Below are 18317 nucleotides of genomic sequence, written 5' to 3'. Positions count from 1 at the left end.
AGTGACAGAGACTTGGTAGTGGCATGTTAGTGTGTGTTGCGAGGGTCCAAGAGGATCAGACACAGCAGTGCTGCTGGAGTTTTTAAATACCCAAGTGTCACTGCTGGACTGAAAATAGTCCACCAAACAGAAAGTGTCCTGTGACCACTGATGAAGGACTAGAGGATGACCAACTATGTTGGACTCATTCGCCATTCTGACACCCAGGGGAAGTTCGTTACACCATTTAGGTGCAAGGACAGAAAAAAAAGTCTCCAGAACTCAAAAAAAAAAGAACTCCAGGTCTAATCTGCATTTCTGTATGAAAATGGGATTTTGTTTTGAAAAATGTTCCAAACCTGAAAACAAATCCCAAGACTGGCAACCATCACGAAATTTTCAATGAAGGCCTTTGCATTGTAAAGCATACAAAAGAAAAACAATGAGGGTTTATTCTTTATTTCCAACAATTTCACATTCATTCATCCGGTCAGTTACAACAAGGCAATAAGGCACATACCTTCATCTTGCTAAGCAGCCTAATGTACTTGTACTCTAATATCAATAAGTCAAGCCCAGCCCATTTCTGTTAGCTTTAAGACCAATTTTGAGACACAGATCAACATGCATAATTCATATATGAATGTAAAAGCTGCACTGTATGTCCAAAAAGCCCTCCACCATTAGGCTGTAGAGCAGTGAAGCTCTACCCAATACTTTTGCGATAAGCTGGAATGGTGTTTGTGATCCAAAACTAACCATCCATCACCAGCATCTGACCTAACTAATGCTCTCTTGGCTGAATCAAACCAAATCATCACAGCAATGTTCCAACATCTACCGTAAAGCCTTCCCAGAAGCGTAGAGTCTGTTATTGCAGAAAAAGGGGAACAAACTCTGTTAATCCCCTTGAAGGTTAGACGAGCAGAAGTTTACAGACTTCAGTGTATACTTCATCAATGTTTGGCTGGTCAAGCTAGACGCTGTCTCTCTGTCCTCACAAACATCTGCTTACTTCTGTCAGCAGTTTCACTGGCTCCATCGCCTGAACTGGAGACATGTCTCTGTAAACATGACTTAACTCTTCCTCTTCCATGACATCACTTCCAGCAGATGATAATGTTGGGGTCATTTTCTAAGCGTTCATCCAGTTCCTTGTAACTCATTCCTGTGAACACAGATACAAAGGAGTATTTGCATTTCCGACTTTTTAGTTTTGTAAACCTAGCTATGTTTGAAAGAAAATAATAGAAGTACTTGCCAGTCTTGCAGCAGATCTCATCATAACTATGGCAGCCGGTGTAAAGTCTGGGAGGGCGACTTCTTTCATCTCTAATAACTTTAACTGGATACTTCTGAAGCCGACGAATCAGGCCCTTCATCAAGCCAAACTGGATCAACTTCCTACCAGAGCGAGAGCACAATCCATAAAGCAGCATTCCAATGTGTACTAAGTATGAACTACTACAGCTTAAACTGACATTAATCAAGTCGCAAATCAATCAACTCTTTTGACAGTCGCTGTGCTGAAAGTGCATAAAATGAATAATAAATAGATGGACAAAAATACTTCTTTCAAATTTCAGTGCAAAAATGAAGGTTTCTAATCATCATTATTACCAATAAGCTCCTACCTCTCATCTACTCTCTGCAGCTGCTGGGAGTAACGGGAACACAGGTCACGCACTGTAGTTCCAGGAGTCAAACCACAGTATAGCTGGAAAACATCCCTGAGACTAGCCCTCTGTCCTGTATGAGCACACAGACACTTGTGTTGCAGATTTTAACCAAACATTATTTCTAATTTATTATTTTCAACATCATTTTCAAACTCCTTACCTTAGGCCCTTGAAGCATTTTTTTTTTTAAGATCTAATATTCAGTAACAACTTGATTCAGTACCTGCTATGGAACTAATGTGTAATTTAGAGCATATACATGTAACTTATTAAGGCAAGGAATTGGAAGTATCAGCCCATATCCAGACCTTTAGGGTTTAAAGGGTTAAGACAAAAATGTAATCTGACCTTGACCCAAACATAACCTGAAACATATAAATAATAATTAAATCCATATAACCCAATAATCGCCCAACACAAATATGTAAACAACAATATAAGATCCAACTTAAAAAAAAAAAAAAAAAAAAAAAACAACTACATATATAATTTGTTGTCTAACACTTGGTTACATGTCATCCATCTTAATAACAGCACTAATCCTGTTAGGTTAGGATTATATCCGTCTCATTTTAAGCAATTTTAACTGCAGCTGAAACGTAATCCTTACCTGGCAGGAGTGATTAAAGCCAAAAGACTCATAGAATTAAAGAAAATGCATGCTCAATCTTTAATTTAAAACATAACAGTCTAGGTTTCTTTAAAATGGTATTTTTAAAGTGAGAACAATGAATCGTTTTACAAAAAACGTTTTTGCTATCTTTCTAAAAAAGAAAAATTCACAGATGCACACCTAATAGAGATTCATTAAGTAAAGGCATTTCATTCAGCACCAATGAGTAATACACAGAATGAGTAAAGAATAAGTACTAGGTCCTCATGAATAAATGAGTAAAGAAATTATTACCTGGTTTATTGACATAATGGAGACATTCTTCTTGAATAGACTTGTCATCTATTAAGCTCTGGACTTTAGGTGTTGTGCAGTAAACGTTGGAGTACTATGGAACATTACACCTAATGGTTAGCAGACAAATTGATCTCTAAACAACAGTTTTTGTCATATTTGTATTAACTAAAACAACTGAACACGCAAATGAATAAAATAAGGAGAAATAAGCATACCTGAAATATTGACACCAGTGTTACAACCCCATAGTACCTGTAAAATACAACATTTAGTTCATGCTCAACAGGCATAGAATATAGAGAAATATGAATAAAGAGACTTTAGATAAATACGTCTAGTTAATGTCGTCAATGAAAAGGGAAGAACTCACAGTAAGTTCTGAACAGCAATTCGTACTAGGTTCAGCTCCACATCAGCTTCAGCAGAGATCTTCTGTATGTGTCGATACCCATCGATATAGGCCAAGATCTACATGTGGCATTACATTGGAGAAAGGGCAGTGGAAGAAATATCACAAAATATCATAATTCCATCATTCCAAAACATTTATTATATATATTATACAGTGAGTCCAAGAAGTATTTGATCCCTTGCTGATTTTCTTCGTTGGCCCACTAATAAAGACATGATCATTCTATACTTTTAATGGTAGATGTATTCTTACATGGAGAGACAGAATATTAAAAAGAAAATCCAGAAAATAAATCTAAGGAATATATATTAATTGATTTGTATTTCATGGAGTGAAATAAGTATTTGATCCCTTAGTATTCATTAGCAGTTCTGGCTTTTACAGACCAGTTAGACACTCCCAATCAACTTGTTACCTGACCTGAAGCCACCTGTTCTCACTAATCACTTGTGTGAAAAACACCTGTCCACAGAATCAGACAGATCACACAGATTTCAAGTCTCCAACATGGGTAAAACCAAAGAGCTGTCACAGGACCTCAGAGTCAGAATTGTTGACCTTCACAAAGCTGGAATGGGCTACAAAAAGATTAGTAAGGTGTTGGATGTGAAAGTAACAACTATTGGTGCAATTATCAGAAAGTTTAAAGAGTATAACATGACAATCAACAGACCTCGGCCCGGTGCTCCAAAGAAGATTTCGCCTCGTGGGGTGGCAATGATGCTGAGAACAGTCAGAAATCGTCCTGCAACCACTCGGCAGGAGTTAGCAAATGACCTGAAGGCAGCTGGGACCACAGTTTGCAAGGAAACAATTGGCAACACTTTGCGCAACAATGGATTCACATCCTGCAGTGCCCGAAAGGTACCCCTGCTGAAGAGAGCACATGTGGAGGCGCGCCTCAAGTATGCCAATGATCATTTGAAAGATGAACCAAGTTATTGGGAGAAGGTTTTGTGGTCAGACGAGACCAAAATTGAACTTTTTGGCCTCAACTCCACCCGCCATGTGTGGAGGAAGAAAAATGCTGCCTATGACCCCAAGAACACTGTGCCCACCGTCAAGCATGGAGGTGGAAGCATAATGTTTTGGGGGTGTTTCTCTGCCAAGGGTACAGGGCTACTTCACCGCATCACTGGGAAGATGGATGGAGCCATGTACCGCACAATCCTGAGGGACAACCTCCTCCCCTCTGCCAGGGATCTGAAAATGGGCCGTGGTTGGGTCTTCCAACATGATAACGACCCTAAACATACAGCAAAGGCAACAAAGGATTGGCTCAAGAAAAATCACATTAAGGTCATGGAGTGGCCCAGCCAGTCGCCAGACCTCAATCCGATCGAAAATCTATGGAGGGAGCTGAAGGTCAGAGTTGCCAAGCGACAGCCCACCAACCTTCATGATTTAGAGAGGATCTGCAAAGAAGAGTGGGCCAAAATTCCCCCTGGTGTGTGTGCTAAACTTGTGGTTAACTACAACAAACGTCTCACCGCTGTGCTTGCAAACAAAGGCTTTGCCACTAAGTATTGAGTGTGTTTGGCAAGAGGGATCAAATACTTATTTTCCTCATTGAAATACAAATTAATTAAAATATATTCTTTAAAATTATATTCTGGATTTTTGTCTTGATATTCTGTCTCTCCATGTTAGAATATATCTACCATTAAAAGTGCAGAAGGATAGTGTCTTTATTAGTGGGCAAACAAAGAAAATCAGCAAGGGATCAAATACTTCTTGGACTCACTGTATATATATATATATATATACACATATATAAAAAGTCATTCCACATAAACAGAGAATGCACTGGTGCAGACCTGCTGCGTGGTGAGATCCCACTGGGACTTGATGAAGTGGTCTTTGTTTTGAGTGAAGACTGGCACATCGTATTCCTGTACGATCATGGGGTCTTTCCTCTGCTCAATCAGCTTCAGGTGAATTGTGTTAGACTCATCTGTGTGCAAAGACAGACATCGGTCCAAATGAGAAGGAATATATGTGAACATATTGAATATGTGTGTGTGTACAAGACAGATACACACCAATAGGTAAAGTGCATGCTCCAGTGGCATTGAGCTCCTCCAGTAAAGTAGACATGATGGGCAGGAGTTTCTGCTTACTCTCTTCCTTTGAAATGAAGCCACTCTCAAGCTGTCAAACAGAGAACTATATTAACATACTGAGTCTCATTATTCATTTAGAATAAAAAAGGATGACATGGCCTTCTCCTACTTGTCATTAGCCTGTGTAAAACTAAACAATCAAACTTCAGAAGACTTTCCGGCTAAATTTTACAGACGTTTTACCTCCAGAGTTGTTAGATACCCTGACAGCTTCTTGACAATGGGCTCGAGGGCACATGTCTTAGTTCTAGCATCGCAAACAAGACCCAAGTTAAAGAGCAAGGCGTTTCGGCTGTATTTTTTATGCTCTATGCACACTGGACATCCGATCAGCTTCTTGTCCATCGCAGTCCTATAGGAGTTAGAAAACAAAAAGAAAAGAGAAACAGCTTTCAAGGTACTGCTATCCCAGAGAGAGACAGTGTACGTGTTCAATCAGAGAGCAGGCACTGACTACATACACTGTAATGAGCTTGTTCTGCAGTTCAGGTTTGGTTATAATGTAGACTTGTACAGTGTCGAACAGTTCCCTTGAAATGTATTCCTCAGGAACCTGCAGTGGCAGAACAGAAGAGGAGACACTCTTACTCAGGCACTGGACATAAAGCACTGACAGTAATGCTGACACACAGGAAGAGCACTGGGCCGTAGGCTTCACGCAAACGCTGCAGAATTCGCTAGCTAAATGTGTCCGGACCGGTTATTCAGTACACAACACACGACAGCTCTGCTTTCTCACCTGATATGTGATCTTTGGACCTAGAGTTGGATGAAATTCACTAAAAAATATGCATTCAATTCTCCTGCTCGAGCCCATGATCGCTAGTGTGAAGCTATTGATGTATTTGGTTTTCAGGCTGGTCTGTCTTTCAAAATAGTAGTTTCGGTAGCCCAACGTTTTCTCCCCACAGAGAAAAATATGTGACGGCAAAAATTACCCATATATGGAAAGTATATATATATATATATATATATATATATATATATATATATATATATATATATATATAATATAAATTCTGTTTTTTGCAGGAAATCTCTTCTACAGTAAAATAGTTTTGCACATTTCAGAGAACATTTTGTTTTCCTGATTCTAACCTATTTTAACTTAATTTAAATAAAAAATATTTAATGTCCCGCATATATTATATCATTTATTATTGTTTTACTATTTTTTTCTTCAAAATTCTTCTTTGGAAGTGAAGTAAAAGTGAGTTTACCGAACCAGGGGTGTCAAAACTATATATATATATATATATATATATATATACATACATATATATATATATATATATATATATATATATATATATAATACTAATATAATATATATAATATAATATAGTACTAATATAATATACTAACTATAATAATATACTATCATAAATCGTATAGACATACATATCTAATGTATTTATATAATACATATGTTATCACAGTGGTAGATGATATACAACTCCTGTCTAAATAATTTCACTGGGGATATCTGAGCAGTTCTCTACTATATTTGTACATGAGTAGCGCGAATGTATTTTCCTTTAAATAATATTTAAACATATAGAACAAAGTGTTATTATAGTACAAAGCTGTACAGTTTTCTAGCTTCAGACAAACCAGATCAAATAAATAATTACAAATATTATAAAATAAAAAAAATTCTCCCACTTCAAAGAAATCCTAAATGCTACTTAAAGTAAATCTCTACTGTAAAAGTCTCCATAAAGTTTTAATAAGTAAAGCTACTGGAAAATGGAGAAATTACAAGCACTTTGTTACTGTGTACCATTGTGTAAGACACATAGCTACCTTTTCACAAGCAATACTCTGAATGTGGCATGTATACATTCCTGCTTACTGCCATTTCCCTTCCTGATACAATCAGCAGGTGGGCTCTTATCAACATTAGGGCTCAGTAGAAGGGATTGGCTGCATTGTGTGAGTCTGGTAACATTTGAGGAGCGACGGCTTCTCCCACAGCTTGACATTTGAAATGCACGCAAGATACAAATGTTGTGTCTGTTGATGCTCTGCTGTTTTACCACACAAAAATGAGTCTTATAATAATATAACAGTCTTATAAAAATATAATAGTCTTATAAAAATAATATACAATTATTTTTATATGTTTTTGTTTTGTCCTTAAAATCTGCATCATGTCTACTATATTTTGTTCCTTCAAAATACTTCACTAAAACAACACACTAAGCACCAAAGAATTGCAAGGAATTTGCATTTTTTTTAATTGTGTTTATGTGACTTTCGACCAGTTATTAAAAAAGGAATACATTGAATAACAATTTGCATATATTACTTTTATTTTGTATCATATTTGATACATAGACAATGCATTGCTCACAGCAGATTTTTAAAACAAACTAAAACATATAGAACACAAAATTGTTTAAAGCTTTATACTCTGGTAGGGCTTTCAACGTTTAAAATCTGCAGGAATTATTGTGGTGTATGTAGTGCACTGCATCTGGTTGTATTTTCTTAGTTCTGTCATTCATTATTATTTATTTTAAATAATTGATATATAATACAATTATTTCATTATTACACTGATCTTTCAGATGCATTAAAAGCTGGACAATGACAGTCTTGACTGTAAAAGCTTAAACTTTATACTACCCTGACAGCACGTGTGCAGTTCAGCCGCGAGCTTGTTGGCGCTGTGGGACTTTTATCATCAATCGGACACGCGCGTCGTCACGTACGTCACTTACTGTAGGTAACTTCGCGAGGCACGTAAATGGGGAAGTTTGGATGTAGGACATGTTTAAAACCACGTTGTGGCCAAAAGGTCTAAATGTGGCTTTTGACTGGCAGTGTGTTACATTTATCTAGTGCGTTTATTCGGTTGGTTGTCCAGATCAAGACATCCAATAAAGAGAACAACTGAAGTAACGTTACTGAATGTAAGCTGATTACCTGGTCTTTCTGATAGCTAGCAGCCAGGCGAGCTACAGGAGCTAGCTAACGGTTCTAGCTTCTGATCACAGTGTGTTTGGTTAGCTTACTGAGTCAGTAAAGAAATGCGTTTAACAGAAGTAACGTTAGCAGAGTAACTGTGGGCTTATTTCTACTTAAGTACCTGGTGTCTCTAATGCATGGCTCAAACCACTGTGAGAATATCACACGAGGTGTAATCGTGCACTGTCACTGTCAGCTGCTGACAGTACACACTGAGACTGCTGCAGGACAGCCTAGGACACTATATGATTCTTATACTGATCCATAATACTTATATTATAATCTATAATGGCTTATCATTGCATGATAATGTATAATATTTGGAGCCCCGATCAAAGCTGAAATGTTGAACAGTAGTTGTAATATTTTGAGATCTTAATTTTTCCTCAATATAATAAATCATCCCCTGAACTGAATCATTTGTTTCCTAAACTAAAGCTTTTCCTCTAAACTATGGTTATGGTTACATTACATTTATTACATAGAGAAGGTGGATTGTTAAATTGAGGGAATAAAATATGACATTGTGGGAATTTATGTGTTAAACAGTTTATGTCTCTAAATATTCTTCTTCTACATTGATACCTAAAATACTAATACTACTATAAGACCTGTAATGCTGTCCTGCAGGAATGCAGCTAAAAGTAGATTTTCCTGTAGTGTTATTTCAACTCTTTTTCATGAGAGATCACCCAATCTCTGTTTCACCGTTGTGTTCTGCAGATCTGTGTCCAAAAACCTTTCTGACCACAAAAACATGAATGAAGGCAGTGGGACGGTAGAGTATGCCCAGGAAGGCGAGGAGGTGCCGCAACCCTTCTCAGTCACCGTCGGAGCTACAGTTCCCACAGGGTTTGAGCACACAGCCGCAGAGGAGGTGCATGAAAAGATAGGAGCAGTTGCCCGAGTTAGTAAAGACCGAGGGAGGATATATTTTGAAATTTCAACGGATAACCTCCCAAAGGTTAGTGTCTCACATGACATTGTTGGAACAATGCGAAATCATTTGTATTTCCTGTTTTTGTATTTACATTAAGTGTAAAACTAAAAGCAGGTCTGGACCTGTGAGGTTTAAAGATCTTGAAAAGGATGCATAAGTCTTATAGTCCACACACTGATTGGTGGACTAAAAGACTTATGATAATAACACGGTTGTCCATTATCTCCCAACATCGTTACTCACCCACATCACCTGATACATTCTGCAATAATTAGGTTTGTTCTTTAATACAATAGATTGAATACGTTTAATAAGGGTTTCCAAGAAAAGCCCACAAGGTTGAAAATGTAAGGCTGCATATCTGTATAATTTCAACTCTTCTCTTTTCTGGGAATAACCAGTAATAAAACAGCGAGGTTGAATCATATGTCTGATAGAGTAACTTTATTCATGCACTTTTATCCAGTTTTGACTACAATAGAAATGAATAAATTGTTCAGTAAATAAACTGCATACTCTTTATTTCATTTTTATGCCTTTTTCTCCACTACTGTTAGAGACTGCAGGTCAAATATTTAAACTGACTTGTGATTTATATTCGTTCTTGATGTTAAACTTGCACTGTCTTTTTTTTTAGGTGCATCATCTGAAGTCTGTAGACAATCTGTTTGTTGTGGTTGAGTATTTTGACAGTTACGAATTCAAAGGCACAAAGGTGAGTGATAACTTAATAAATATGTTGTAGATGGATTGTTGCGTTTGGTGGGATTTTACAGGCACCAGTTACCTTTTTTTGCGGAGGTGTCTGTATGCATTTGTTTGTATATGAGTGTGTTAAGTGTATTTATGTTGTGTATAATTTTGTAAGACACTGTTTGTATATGGTGTTTCACCTGGATGACATAACATAACATTCTACTTAATACGCTTATGTATAGCACAGTTGTGTTTTAATTAGCTTGAACCTGAACTATACATTTGAATGTGACGGTTATGTGTATTTCCAATTAGATACTGTAAATGTGATTTTTTTATTATTTTTTTTACACTGCCCTCACTAAAAAATACTGTTCCCAATAGGAAGAAGCATTATTAGACCTGCAGCAGCTTGCGTCTACATTGCCCTGGACCAATGCTCTGGAGGTCTGGAAACTAAATAATTCTCTGAAGAAGAAGAGAAGTCGTAGGAGAGGACCTGCCAACTCCAAACCAAAGCCAAGTGGTGATTCATCAGAACCTGAGAAGCTCCAGGCTGGGTCTGATGCTCCACAGGAAAAAGAGGAACAAGGAGATGCTTGTCCTGAGCAAGAGACAAGCCTTCAAGGAGAGCAGGACTTAGAGAGCCAAGAACAGACAGAGAATAAACCTCTGAAATTCCGTGTGACATGTAACAGAGCTGGAGACAAACACAGTTTCACCTCCAATGATGCGGCCCGAGACTTTGGTGGTGCTGTGCAAGAGTTCTTTCAGTGGAAAGCAGACATGACCAAGTTTGATGTGGAGGTAAGTCTGAAAATAATTATATAACCAGGGATCAAGTGTTGTTCTCCTTCTGGTCATCAAAAAAAACAAATCTACAATATCTTATTTTTTTGGAGTCGTTTTGGGTCCTTCTCAGCACTGCAGTGACACTGACTTGGTGATGACATGTTACTGTGTGTTGCGCTCGTTCGAGTGAATCAGACACAGCAGTGCTGCTGGAGTTTTTAAACACTGTGTCCACTCACTGTCCATTCTATAAGACACCCCTACCTAGTTGGTCCACCTTGTAGATGTAAATTAAGAGACAGAAGCTCATCTGTTGCTGCCCATTTGTGTGCTTTTTCTGCTTAAGCACACCTGATCCAGCTCACCTGTTAATTGCCTGGTTTAGTAGGTCTGTTCAGCAAACTGTGCTGGACTCTCGCTGTTGGCTAGATATTTCTAATTGGTGGACTGTTCTCAGTCCAGCAGTGACTGAGGTATTTAAAAACTTCAGCAGCCACACTGTTTTTGATCCTGTTGTACCAGTGCAACATGAGAATGACACACCACCCTAATTATACCTGCTCTGTGATGGTTCTGTAGGGTCCTGACCATTGAAGAGCAGAGCGAAAGGAAGTTAACAAAGTATGCAGAGAAACAGATAGACTGCAGTCTGTAATTCTAGAAGTGGTTGTATTTGGGAAGTGAAGTTGGGCCAAGTTCATTTTAAATCAGGGGTGGGCATAGTATTCTGATAGGACTGTACCAGTATATCTTAATAATACTGCTGTTGAGTCTAAACAGTTCTGGTTCTAATAAATAAATAGTTGACAATAGTCTGCTTTCTTTATTTTTCTTTGCATGTTTATAGTTTTTCTTAATTTAGCTGTGAGCTTAATAATTGAATTATTGAATGGCTGTTGTTCATTAGGTGCTGTTAAATATCCACAACAATGAGGTGGTGATCGGCATTGCCCTTACAGAGGAGAGTCTGCACAGACGAAACATTACTCACTTCGGACCCACAACTCTACGCTCCACCTTGGCTTATGGCATGCTAAGGTTTGACCTCTGGTGCAATTATAGGGGTGGGGGGACAGGTCTCTCCGACCTTTTAAAATGTATGCAGTACCATTTTGCAGAATTATTAATGATCATATTTTGACAAAATATTAAAAACTCCATGTAGTTTACAAAATTTCATACACAGATAACAGAAACAATGCAATTGGCAATGAAATATATACAGTCATGCCCGAAAGTATTCATACCCCTGGCAAAGTTTGACTTAAATTTACTTTTATTTAACCAGAAGTTATATTTTTGCCTTGAAACGACACAGGCATCTCCCAGGAGATAACACGATGATGTACAAGAGGCATCATTGTGGGAAAAAATATTTCTCAGCTTTTATACACATTTGAACAAAAAGTGGCATGTCCAAAATTATTCATACCCTTTGAAAACTGTCACAGTATATGGGAGAATCCAAAGTTCTATACCATTCCAAATAGTCCAAGCTGTTTTAAAGCATCCTAATTACCCTGATTCATTGGGAACAGCTGTTTTAATCAACTCAACAGGAGAAAAACAGCAGCTCTCTGCAGTTGGTTTGTGGACAGTCATGGCTAAGACAAGGGAGCTCACTAAGGACCTGCGGCTGTGCATTGTGGCCGCTCACAAGTCAGGAAAGGGCTATAAAGCCATATCAAAATGTTTTCAAGTTCCAGTGGCTACAGTGCAAAGTATTATTAAAAAATACAAGAAGTTCCGCACTGTGGAAAATCTCAGAAGATGTGGTTGGAAGCCAAAAGTGACACCTGTGCTGGCCAGGAGAATAGTGAGAGAGGTGAAGAAAAATCCAAGGATCACCACCAAGGCCATCCTGGTGAATCTGGACTCTGCTGGTGGCGACATCTCAAGGCAGACAGTTCAACGGACACTGCACACTGCTGGGTTCCACGGACGCAGGCCAAGGAGGACACCACTTCTCCAGAAAAGGCACACAAAAGCCCGCTTGACCTTTGCAAATGCTCATCTGGACAAAGAAGAAGACTTCTGGTGTTCTGTTTTATGGTCAGATGAAACAAAAATTGAATTGTTTGGCCACAATGATGTGTGCACCATTTGGCGTAAAAAATGAGAAGCCTTCAACCCTGTGCACCATCCCCACTGTCAAACATGGTGGTGGGAACCTAATGTTTTGGGGGTGTTTTTCAGCCAATGGACCAGGGAACTTGATCGCAGTAAATGGCACCATGAAAAAAGAGCAATACATCAAGATTCTCAACAACAACATCAGGCAGTCTGCAGAGAAACTTGGCCTTGGGAACCGGTGGACATTTCAGCACGACAACGACAAGTGGTGAAGAAATGGTTAGCAGACAAAAACATTAATGTTTTGCAGTGGCCCAGCCAGAGTCCTGACTTGAATCCAATTGAGAATCTGTGGAGGGAGCTAAAGATCAGGGTGATGGCAAGGAGACCCTCGAACCTCAAAGAGTTGGAGCTCATCACTAAAGATGAATGGGCAAAAATACCAGTGGAGACATGCAAAAAGCTGGTCAGCAATTACAGAAAGCGTTTGATTGCTGTAATAGCCAATAAAGGCTTTTCTATTAATTATTGAGAAGGGTATGAATAATTTTGGACATGCCACTTTTTGTTCAAATGTGTATAAAAGCTGAGAAATATTTTTTCCCACAATGATGCCTCTTGTACATCATCGTGTTATCTCCTGGGAGAAGCCTGTGTCATTTCCAGGCAAAAATATAATTTCTGGTTAAATAAAAGTAAATTTAAGTCAAACTTGAATGAATATTCTTGAATGAATACTTTCGGGCATGACTGTATATATGATACATTTTTTTATATAAAACTCTTCATATAAAAACACTCTTTATGTAAAAATCATGATCGTATTGTTCCTGATTGTTTTTGTTTTTTGCTATTGACATATAGAGTGTTAGACTTATAAAATATGGTAATTTCTGTGTTAGGTGTAAATTGCTCTGTGTAGGCAGTTGTTTGAATAGAAAAACATCCTCTGAAGCTAATCAAACATAAAACACAATATTTTCACCACATTCAAATGCACAGTTATTCTACCTTTCATAGTATAAAACAGATCATCAGGGTGGTCTGTGCAAAAGTTTGGACACCTTACAAAGTCAGCCCTTCTGTTAAAACCCTTAGAAATGGTTGTTTTGTCTTTTTGTTCTTGTGGTTCGCTTCTTTGCAGAAGGCCTCTAGTTCTGATCTATTTAAGGTCTAGCCACACATTTCCTGTAATATTTAGGTCAGGGAACTTTGAGGGCATTTGCAGAAGCTTCAGGTTTAGAAGCCATTGTCTTTCTTTTCTCCACCTGTGCAGTATTGCCAGTTATAGCAACACGGCCCCAATGCTTAATAGATCCACTCCTATGCTTCACGGTTAGTTAGGTGTTTTTCTTAGAATACCTTTGCTGATTGTGGCCAAATAGTTGTATTTTGATTTCATCATTCCACAGCATCCAAGTTTCAAAAACCGTAGATGGCCATAGTCTCTTCTATGAATATAATGCTGTAATAGTGCACCACCCTCTTGACTCAGCTAAATTTCATGCAAGTTCTTGTCAGTCCAACTGAGGGGGGTGGGGGTGTTGATTTGCCTGTCTAACCAGCATGTGAGTAGTTCTGTGATTTTCCCTGGTCCTCCGGATCTCATCTTACCTCAGGTTGCCTAAACTGCCATTTCTTAATAGCATTCCACACTGTAGAAATCACAAGATGAAAAGGCTTGATAATGTTCCCTAGCCATCCCTTCATTGTAGACATTGATTATGTCTGTTTCAGATATTTAGACAGCTGATTAGAAAAGCCCATGGTTGCTGAGTGTTAGTACAGGGTTTGAAAAGTCATTTCTGATTTAAAAAACTTCAGCTGACAGTTCCTAATTACATTTGGTGACTTGCATCAGGCCCGGTTTGCTTATCAAGGGCTACGTTCACACCCCAGGTAAAGAGGCCCACATTAAAGCCCAGTCTTTTTAATGTGACCTATATTCGACATCCAGCAATGCCTACCGTGACATGCTCGTCTAGAGGTAAACATATAAAATGTTAACAGTAACAGCCCTTTCCATGTTTTCTTTAAACTTCACTTTTAGGCTTTTTTTTCTTTATAAAATTCTTCAAAAATGGAGCAGTTGCGATATGTACCTTCTAATTTAGCTTGAACAGAGACATTACCCTAAATATGAGTCAGAGAGGTCTGTAACCTCTGTAACCTCTGAAAACTTCTCTCACTGCTGTATTTAGGACGAGTTGGATTGATGTAAAAATCTACATGAATTCTGATCTGGCTGTTCAGACTGAGTCCATTTCAGTACCACATATAAAAGTGAGCCAAATCGGAACTGAAAATTATTTCAGATTCAGTGTTTTTTCCCGTTCTCACTGCCACACATCTGGGCGTCATATGACAAGAATGATTTGGGCATTTGGGCCACTTTTGCTATGCTTAGAGTGACCAAATCTCTACACAGGCCATACTGGCACACATGTAAGACCAAATTTGCTCCCCTGGGTTTAACATCAGTGACTTTAAAACAAGGGAAATTTTATATTTACAGTAAAGTAAAAAAAGGGTCTGAGTAAAACACATTCATGTAGTACCCCCTCTGGACTCCATGGAGGGAAATCCAAGTTGTGTACATTAGCAGTCTCTCTCTTTTTGTAGACTTTGCAAGCCACAGACATCTGATGTGATAGTAGACCCCATGTGTGGAACTGGAGCCATACCTTTAGAGGTAGGGATTAATTGCACTGAACTATGTGTGTAAGGGTGTATGTGTGCAGTTTTTGTATAATTCTACGATAAGCTGAATTAAATCCATCTTTCTTATCGTCTTATCAGGGAGTCATAGAGTGGTCAAATTCATTCTTCCTTTCGGGAGACAACCATGACATGGCCGTCAGTCGGACAGTTAATAACATCAACCATATTGTGAAGAGGAGACAAGATGGAGGCAGGTGAGGCTGTAAACAGACTTTTTACATGTTTTTTAATGTATTTTGCATAATAGAAAGTTTGAGATGAACTAGTTAGTAAACATAATCAGGACATACACCGATTAGCCACATTAGGACCATCTGCCTAATATTGAGTTCTGATCTGACCATTTGAGGCATGAACTCCACAGGATCTCTGAAGGTGTCCTGTGGGGTCATCTGGCACTAAGACTTTAGCAGCAGACCCTTTAAGTCATGGAGGTCATGAGGTGGGGCCCACATGGTTTGCATCAATGAGCTACTACCATGATCCTGTCACTGGGTCACCAGTTGTCAGTTCTTGGAGCACTTTTGGTAGGTACTGACCACTGCATACCAGAAAAAACCCACAAGACCTGCCTGATGTTTTGGAGATGGTCTGACCCAGTCGTCTAGCTCTCTGCCCTGATGCTAATGTTATGGCTGATCAGTGTGCTTACAGTGTTTGGTGTTTTCATTCAGCACTTCTCCAGGTTTGCGCATAGACACTGCACAGTGGGACTTGTGCCGTCTACCCATGAGAACGAGCTCTGTGGATATTATCACCACTGACATGCCTTTTGGAAAGAGGTACAGTGCTATTAAATTACTGAAGCCATATTTAGAATTTTCTGCGTTTTTGTGGATACTTTTTCAGTGCTGCTCCTGTTCAAAGTGAACTGCATTATGTCCTGTTCTCTGTTCTGTCAACTGGAATGCACTCACAGCCACTTCTCATGGCAGTAAAAAGGTAATGGAAGGTAATGGAAAAAGATCTGCCATATTTATATACATGTCTTATCCTAAAAGAATGGGTTCCAAGAAGAAGAACTGGGATCTTTACCCCTCTTGTCTTCGAGAAATGGCACGGGTCTGCAGGCCGGGGACGGGGAGGGCTGTAATACTAACTCAGGACAAAAAGTGTTTCCAAAAGGTAAGTTCAGTTTCACCTGGGGTGTCCAGTCTTATCCACAAAGGGCCGGTGTGGTGGCTGGTTTTCATTCCACATGTGCTGTTGCACACCTGACTCTCCTTGTTTATAGTTGGTCTCTCAGTCTTCAAAGAGGTGTGAGGTGAGGTGTGTTGGAATGCAAGCCTGCGCCTACACTGGGTCTCACGAGGATAAGATTGAACGCCCTTGGTTTTACATGTTCATAGGTGTCCTGAGATGTGAGATATTACGGCAGTGGAAATTAATCCGATGTTACGTGTAGCGTTGCTTTAAAGAAACCACTTCTGATTCCCTGATTAGCAGGGATGACCCTATTAGCAGATTTGTTTTTAAAGACACTGTGCTATAAGGCAACCTTGTACCTTAAAATAACTGCTTCTCAATTATTGTGAGGCTCCACTGGCCTGTGATAGGGAGAATAGCTTTGCGGTATCTCTCGGCTCGTCCAGGAAAATGTACAGTTTTGGTGGTGGCTCAAAACGTGACTTCCTGACTGTAGGGGGAGCCCAGGATCAAGAAATGCCAGTTTGTCATAATATTTTAAGAACCTTCATGTAATGTACTGCACATCCGAACATTTAAAAAATATTATTGTGTATTTTAAGGATCTTTGTTACATAATAAGCTGTAACATAATAGGGCTGCATTTTTGTGTTGAATTACCTGCGTTTCAGATTACACATGTATGTCATATGATATGAGAACAAGAACAAGATGGCCATTGTAGTGAGAATGTTTAAAAGTAGAGAACTTCTGGTTGAAGATGACATTGCTGGAACTATGAGTAATTTGTGTGTAACCAGGGAAGCAAGATGTGTGCAATTATGGCAAATCCACTGTGTACTCACTGTGTATGTTTTCTGTGTAGGCCCTTTTTCGGATGGGCGGGCTGTGGAAGAAATCACACACTGTTTGGGTAAACGTAGGCGGGTTGCACGCTGGAGTCTTCGTGCTGCGACGTACGGGGGCGATATTTGGCACCACTCCAGAAGACGAACGGGAGCCTCGTAAGGCAGCGGAGTCACAAGAGGAGGGAATGCAGGAGAAGGTTTAAGAAAGGACCTAGGAAAGACCCTGCAGTTGTTCAAAATGTGTATGCAGATATGTTCAATAAATGTGTGCGCTAGCATCATCTCGCCAGCTGTTTTGTCTTTGCCAGGTATCACTGATTTACTTCTGTAACTTCTGAGTTTAAAGGCCTGTCGTATAAATATATACATTTATATGGTATCATATTTTTTTACCTTGAGACATACTTATTAGGGTTTGTCTGAGTTTATGTACCAAAATTTCATTTCACATCACCATCCTTATTTTCTTTAGACTTGATATGGTGTATCAGCTGAAAGGCCATTGGAAAGACATTTATTGAAGCTGGACTTGATTGTTGAGTCAACAGTATGTTTTGAATCTTACAGCGCTTGCATACTACAATTTATTATTTAAAGGAAAGTCGATGATAATGACTTAAGATGATGATTTTCAGTCCCATGCCCTGGATCAGCAACCTGGGGGTGGAAAAAAAACTGAATGTGCAGAATGTAGTATAGTATGCTTAACAATATTTAAATGTTATTTTTTCAAGAATAACCTCATTCCTATCAACGTCCATTGGCTTGTTTGTTGATGGTGGTGGAAACATTGTCTTTCCACCCTTTTTCTGCATTCTCTCGTTTTTATTTCCTATAATGTTTCCAGATGAATAGATATGGTTCCCATGAGCTTTATGACATGACTTACCGCTTTGACTATTCACATGGGCAACACATCATCACCATGAAAGAGATCATGTCCTGGTAGTTTTATGTAGTATCTTTTTATAGCTAGCAATACGCAGAATGGCTGCTGTTCTGCTTTCATGGTCATCTATCATTCT

General features: G+C 38.8%; 2 protein-coding genes across 2 annotated transcripts; one reads left to right on the top strand and one right to left on the bottom strand.

Moving 5' to 3' along the window:
* Positions 1-422: 422 nt before the first annotated feature.
* nprl2 (NPR2 like, GATOR1 complex subunit) lies at positions 423-5953 on the bottom strand. Its single transcript, XM_072684588.1, has 11 exons — positions 5843-5953; positions 5565-5656; positions 5287-5455; positions 5023-5131; positions 4798-4934; positions 2939-3036; positions 2784-2820; positions 2566-2659; positions 1614-1728; positions 1241-1383; positions 423-1147 (listed from the first exon to the last, which is right to left on the bottom strand). The coding sequence occupies exons 1-11, from the start codon at positions 5918-5920 to the stop codon at positions 1080-1082; spliced, it is 1140 nt and encodes a 379-aa protein (XP_072540689.1). The 5' UTR covers positions 5921-5953; the 3' UTR covers positions 423-1079.
* Positions 5954-7846: 1893 nt separating this feature from the next.
* Positions 7847-17573, top strand: thumpd3 (THUMP domain containing 3). The gene is made up of 10 exons (XM_072684587.1): positions 7847-8021; positions 8800-9040; positions 9654-9731; positions 10097-10519; positions 11412-11542; positions 15200-15269; positions 15377-15492; positions 15973-16080; positions 16300-16423; positions 17310-17573. Exons 2-10 carry the CDS (start codon positions 8834-8836, stop codon positions 17493-17495), a joined length of 1443 nt encoding a protein of 480 aa, XP_072540688.1. The 5' UTR covers positions 7847-8021; positions 8800-8833; the 3' UTR covers positions 17496-17573.
* Positions 17574-18317: the final 744 nt, after the last annotated feature.

Source organism: Salminus brasiliensis, chromosome 7, assembly GCF_030463535.1.
Source record: "Salminus brasiliensis chromosome 7, fSalBra1.hap2, whole genome shotgun sequence".
Classification (NCBI taxonomy): domain Eukaryota; kingdom Metazoa; phylum Chordata; class Actinopteri; order Characiformes; family Bryconidae; genus Salminus; species Salminus brasiliensis.
This window is presented reverse-complemented; position numbering and strand designations above follow the sequence as displayed.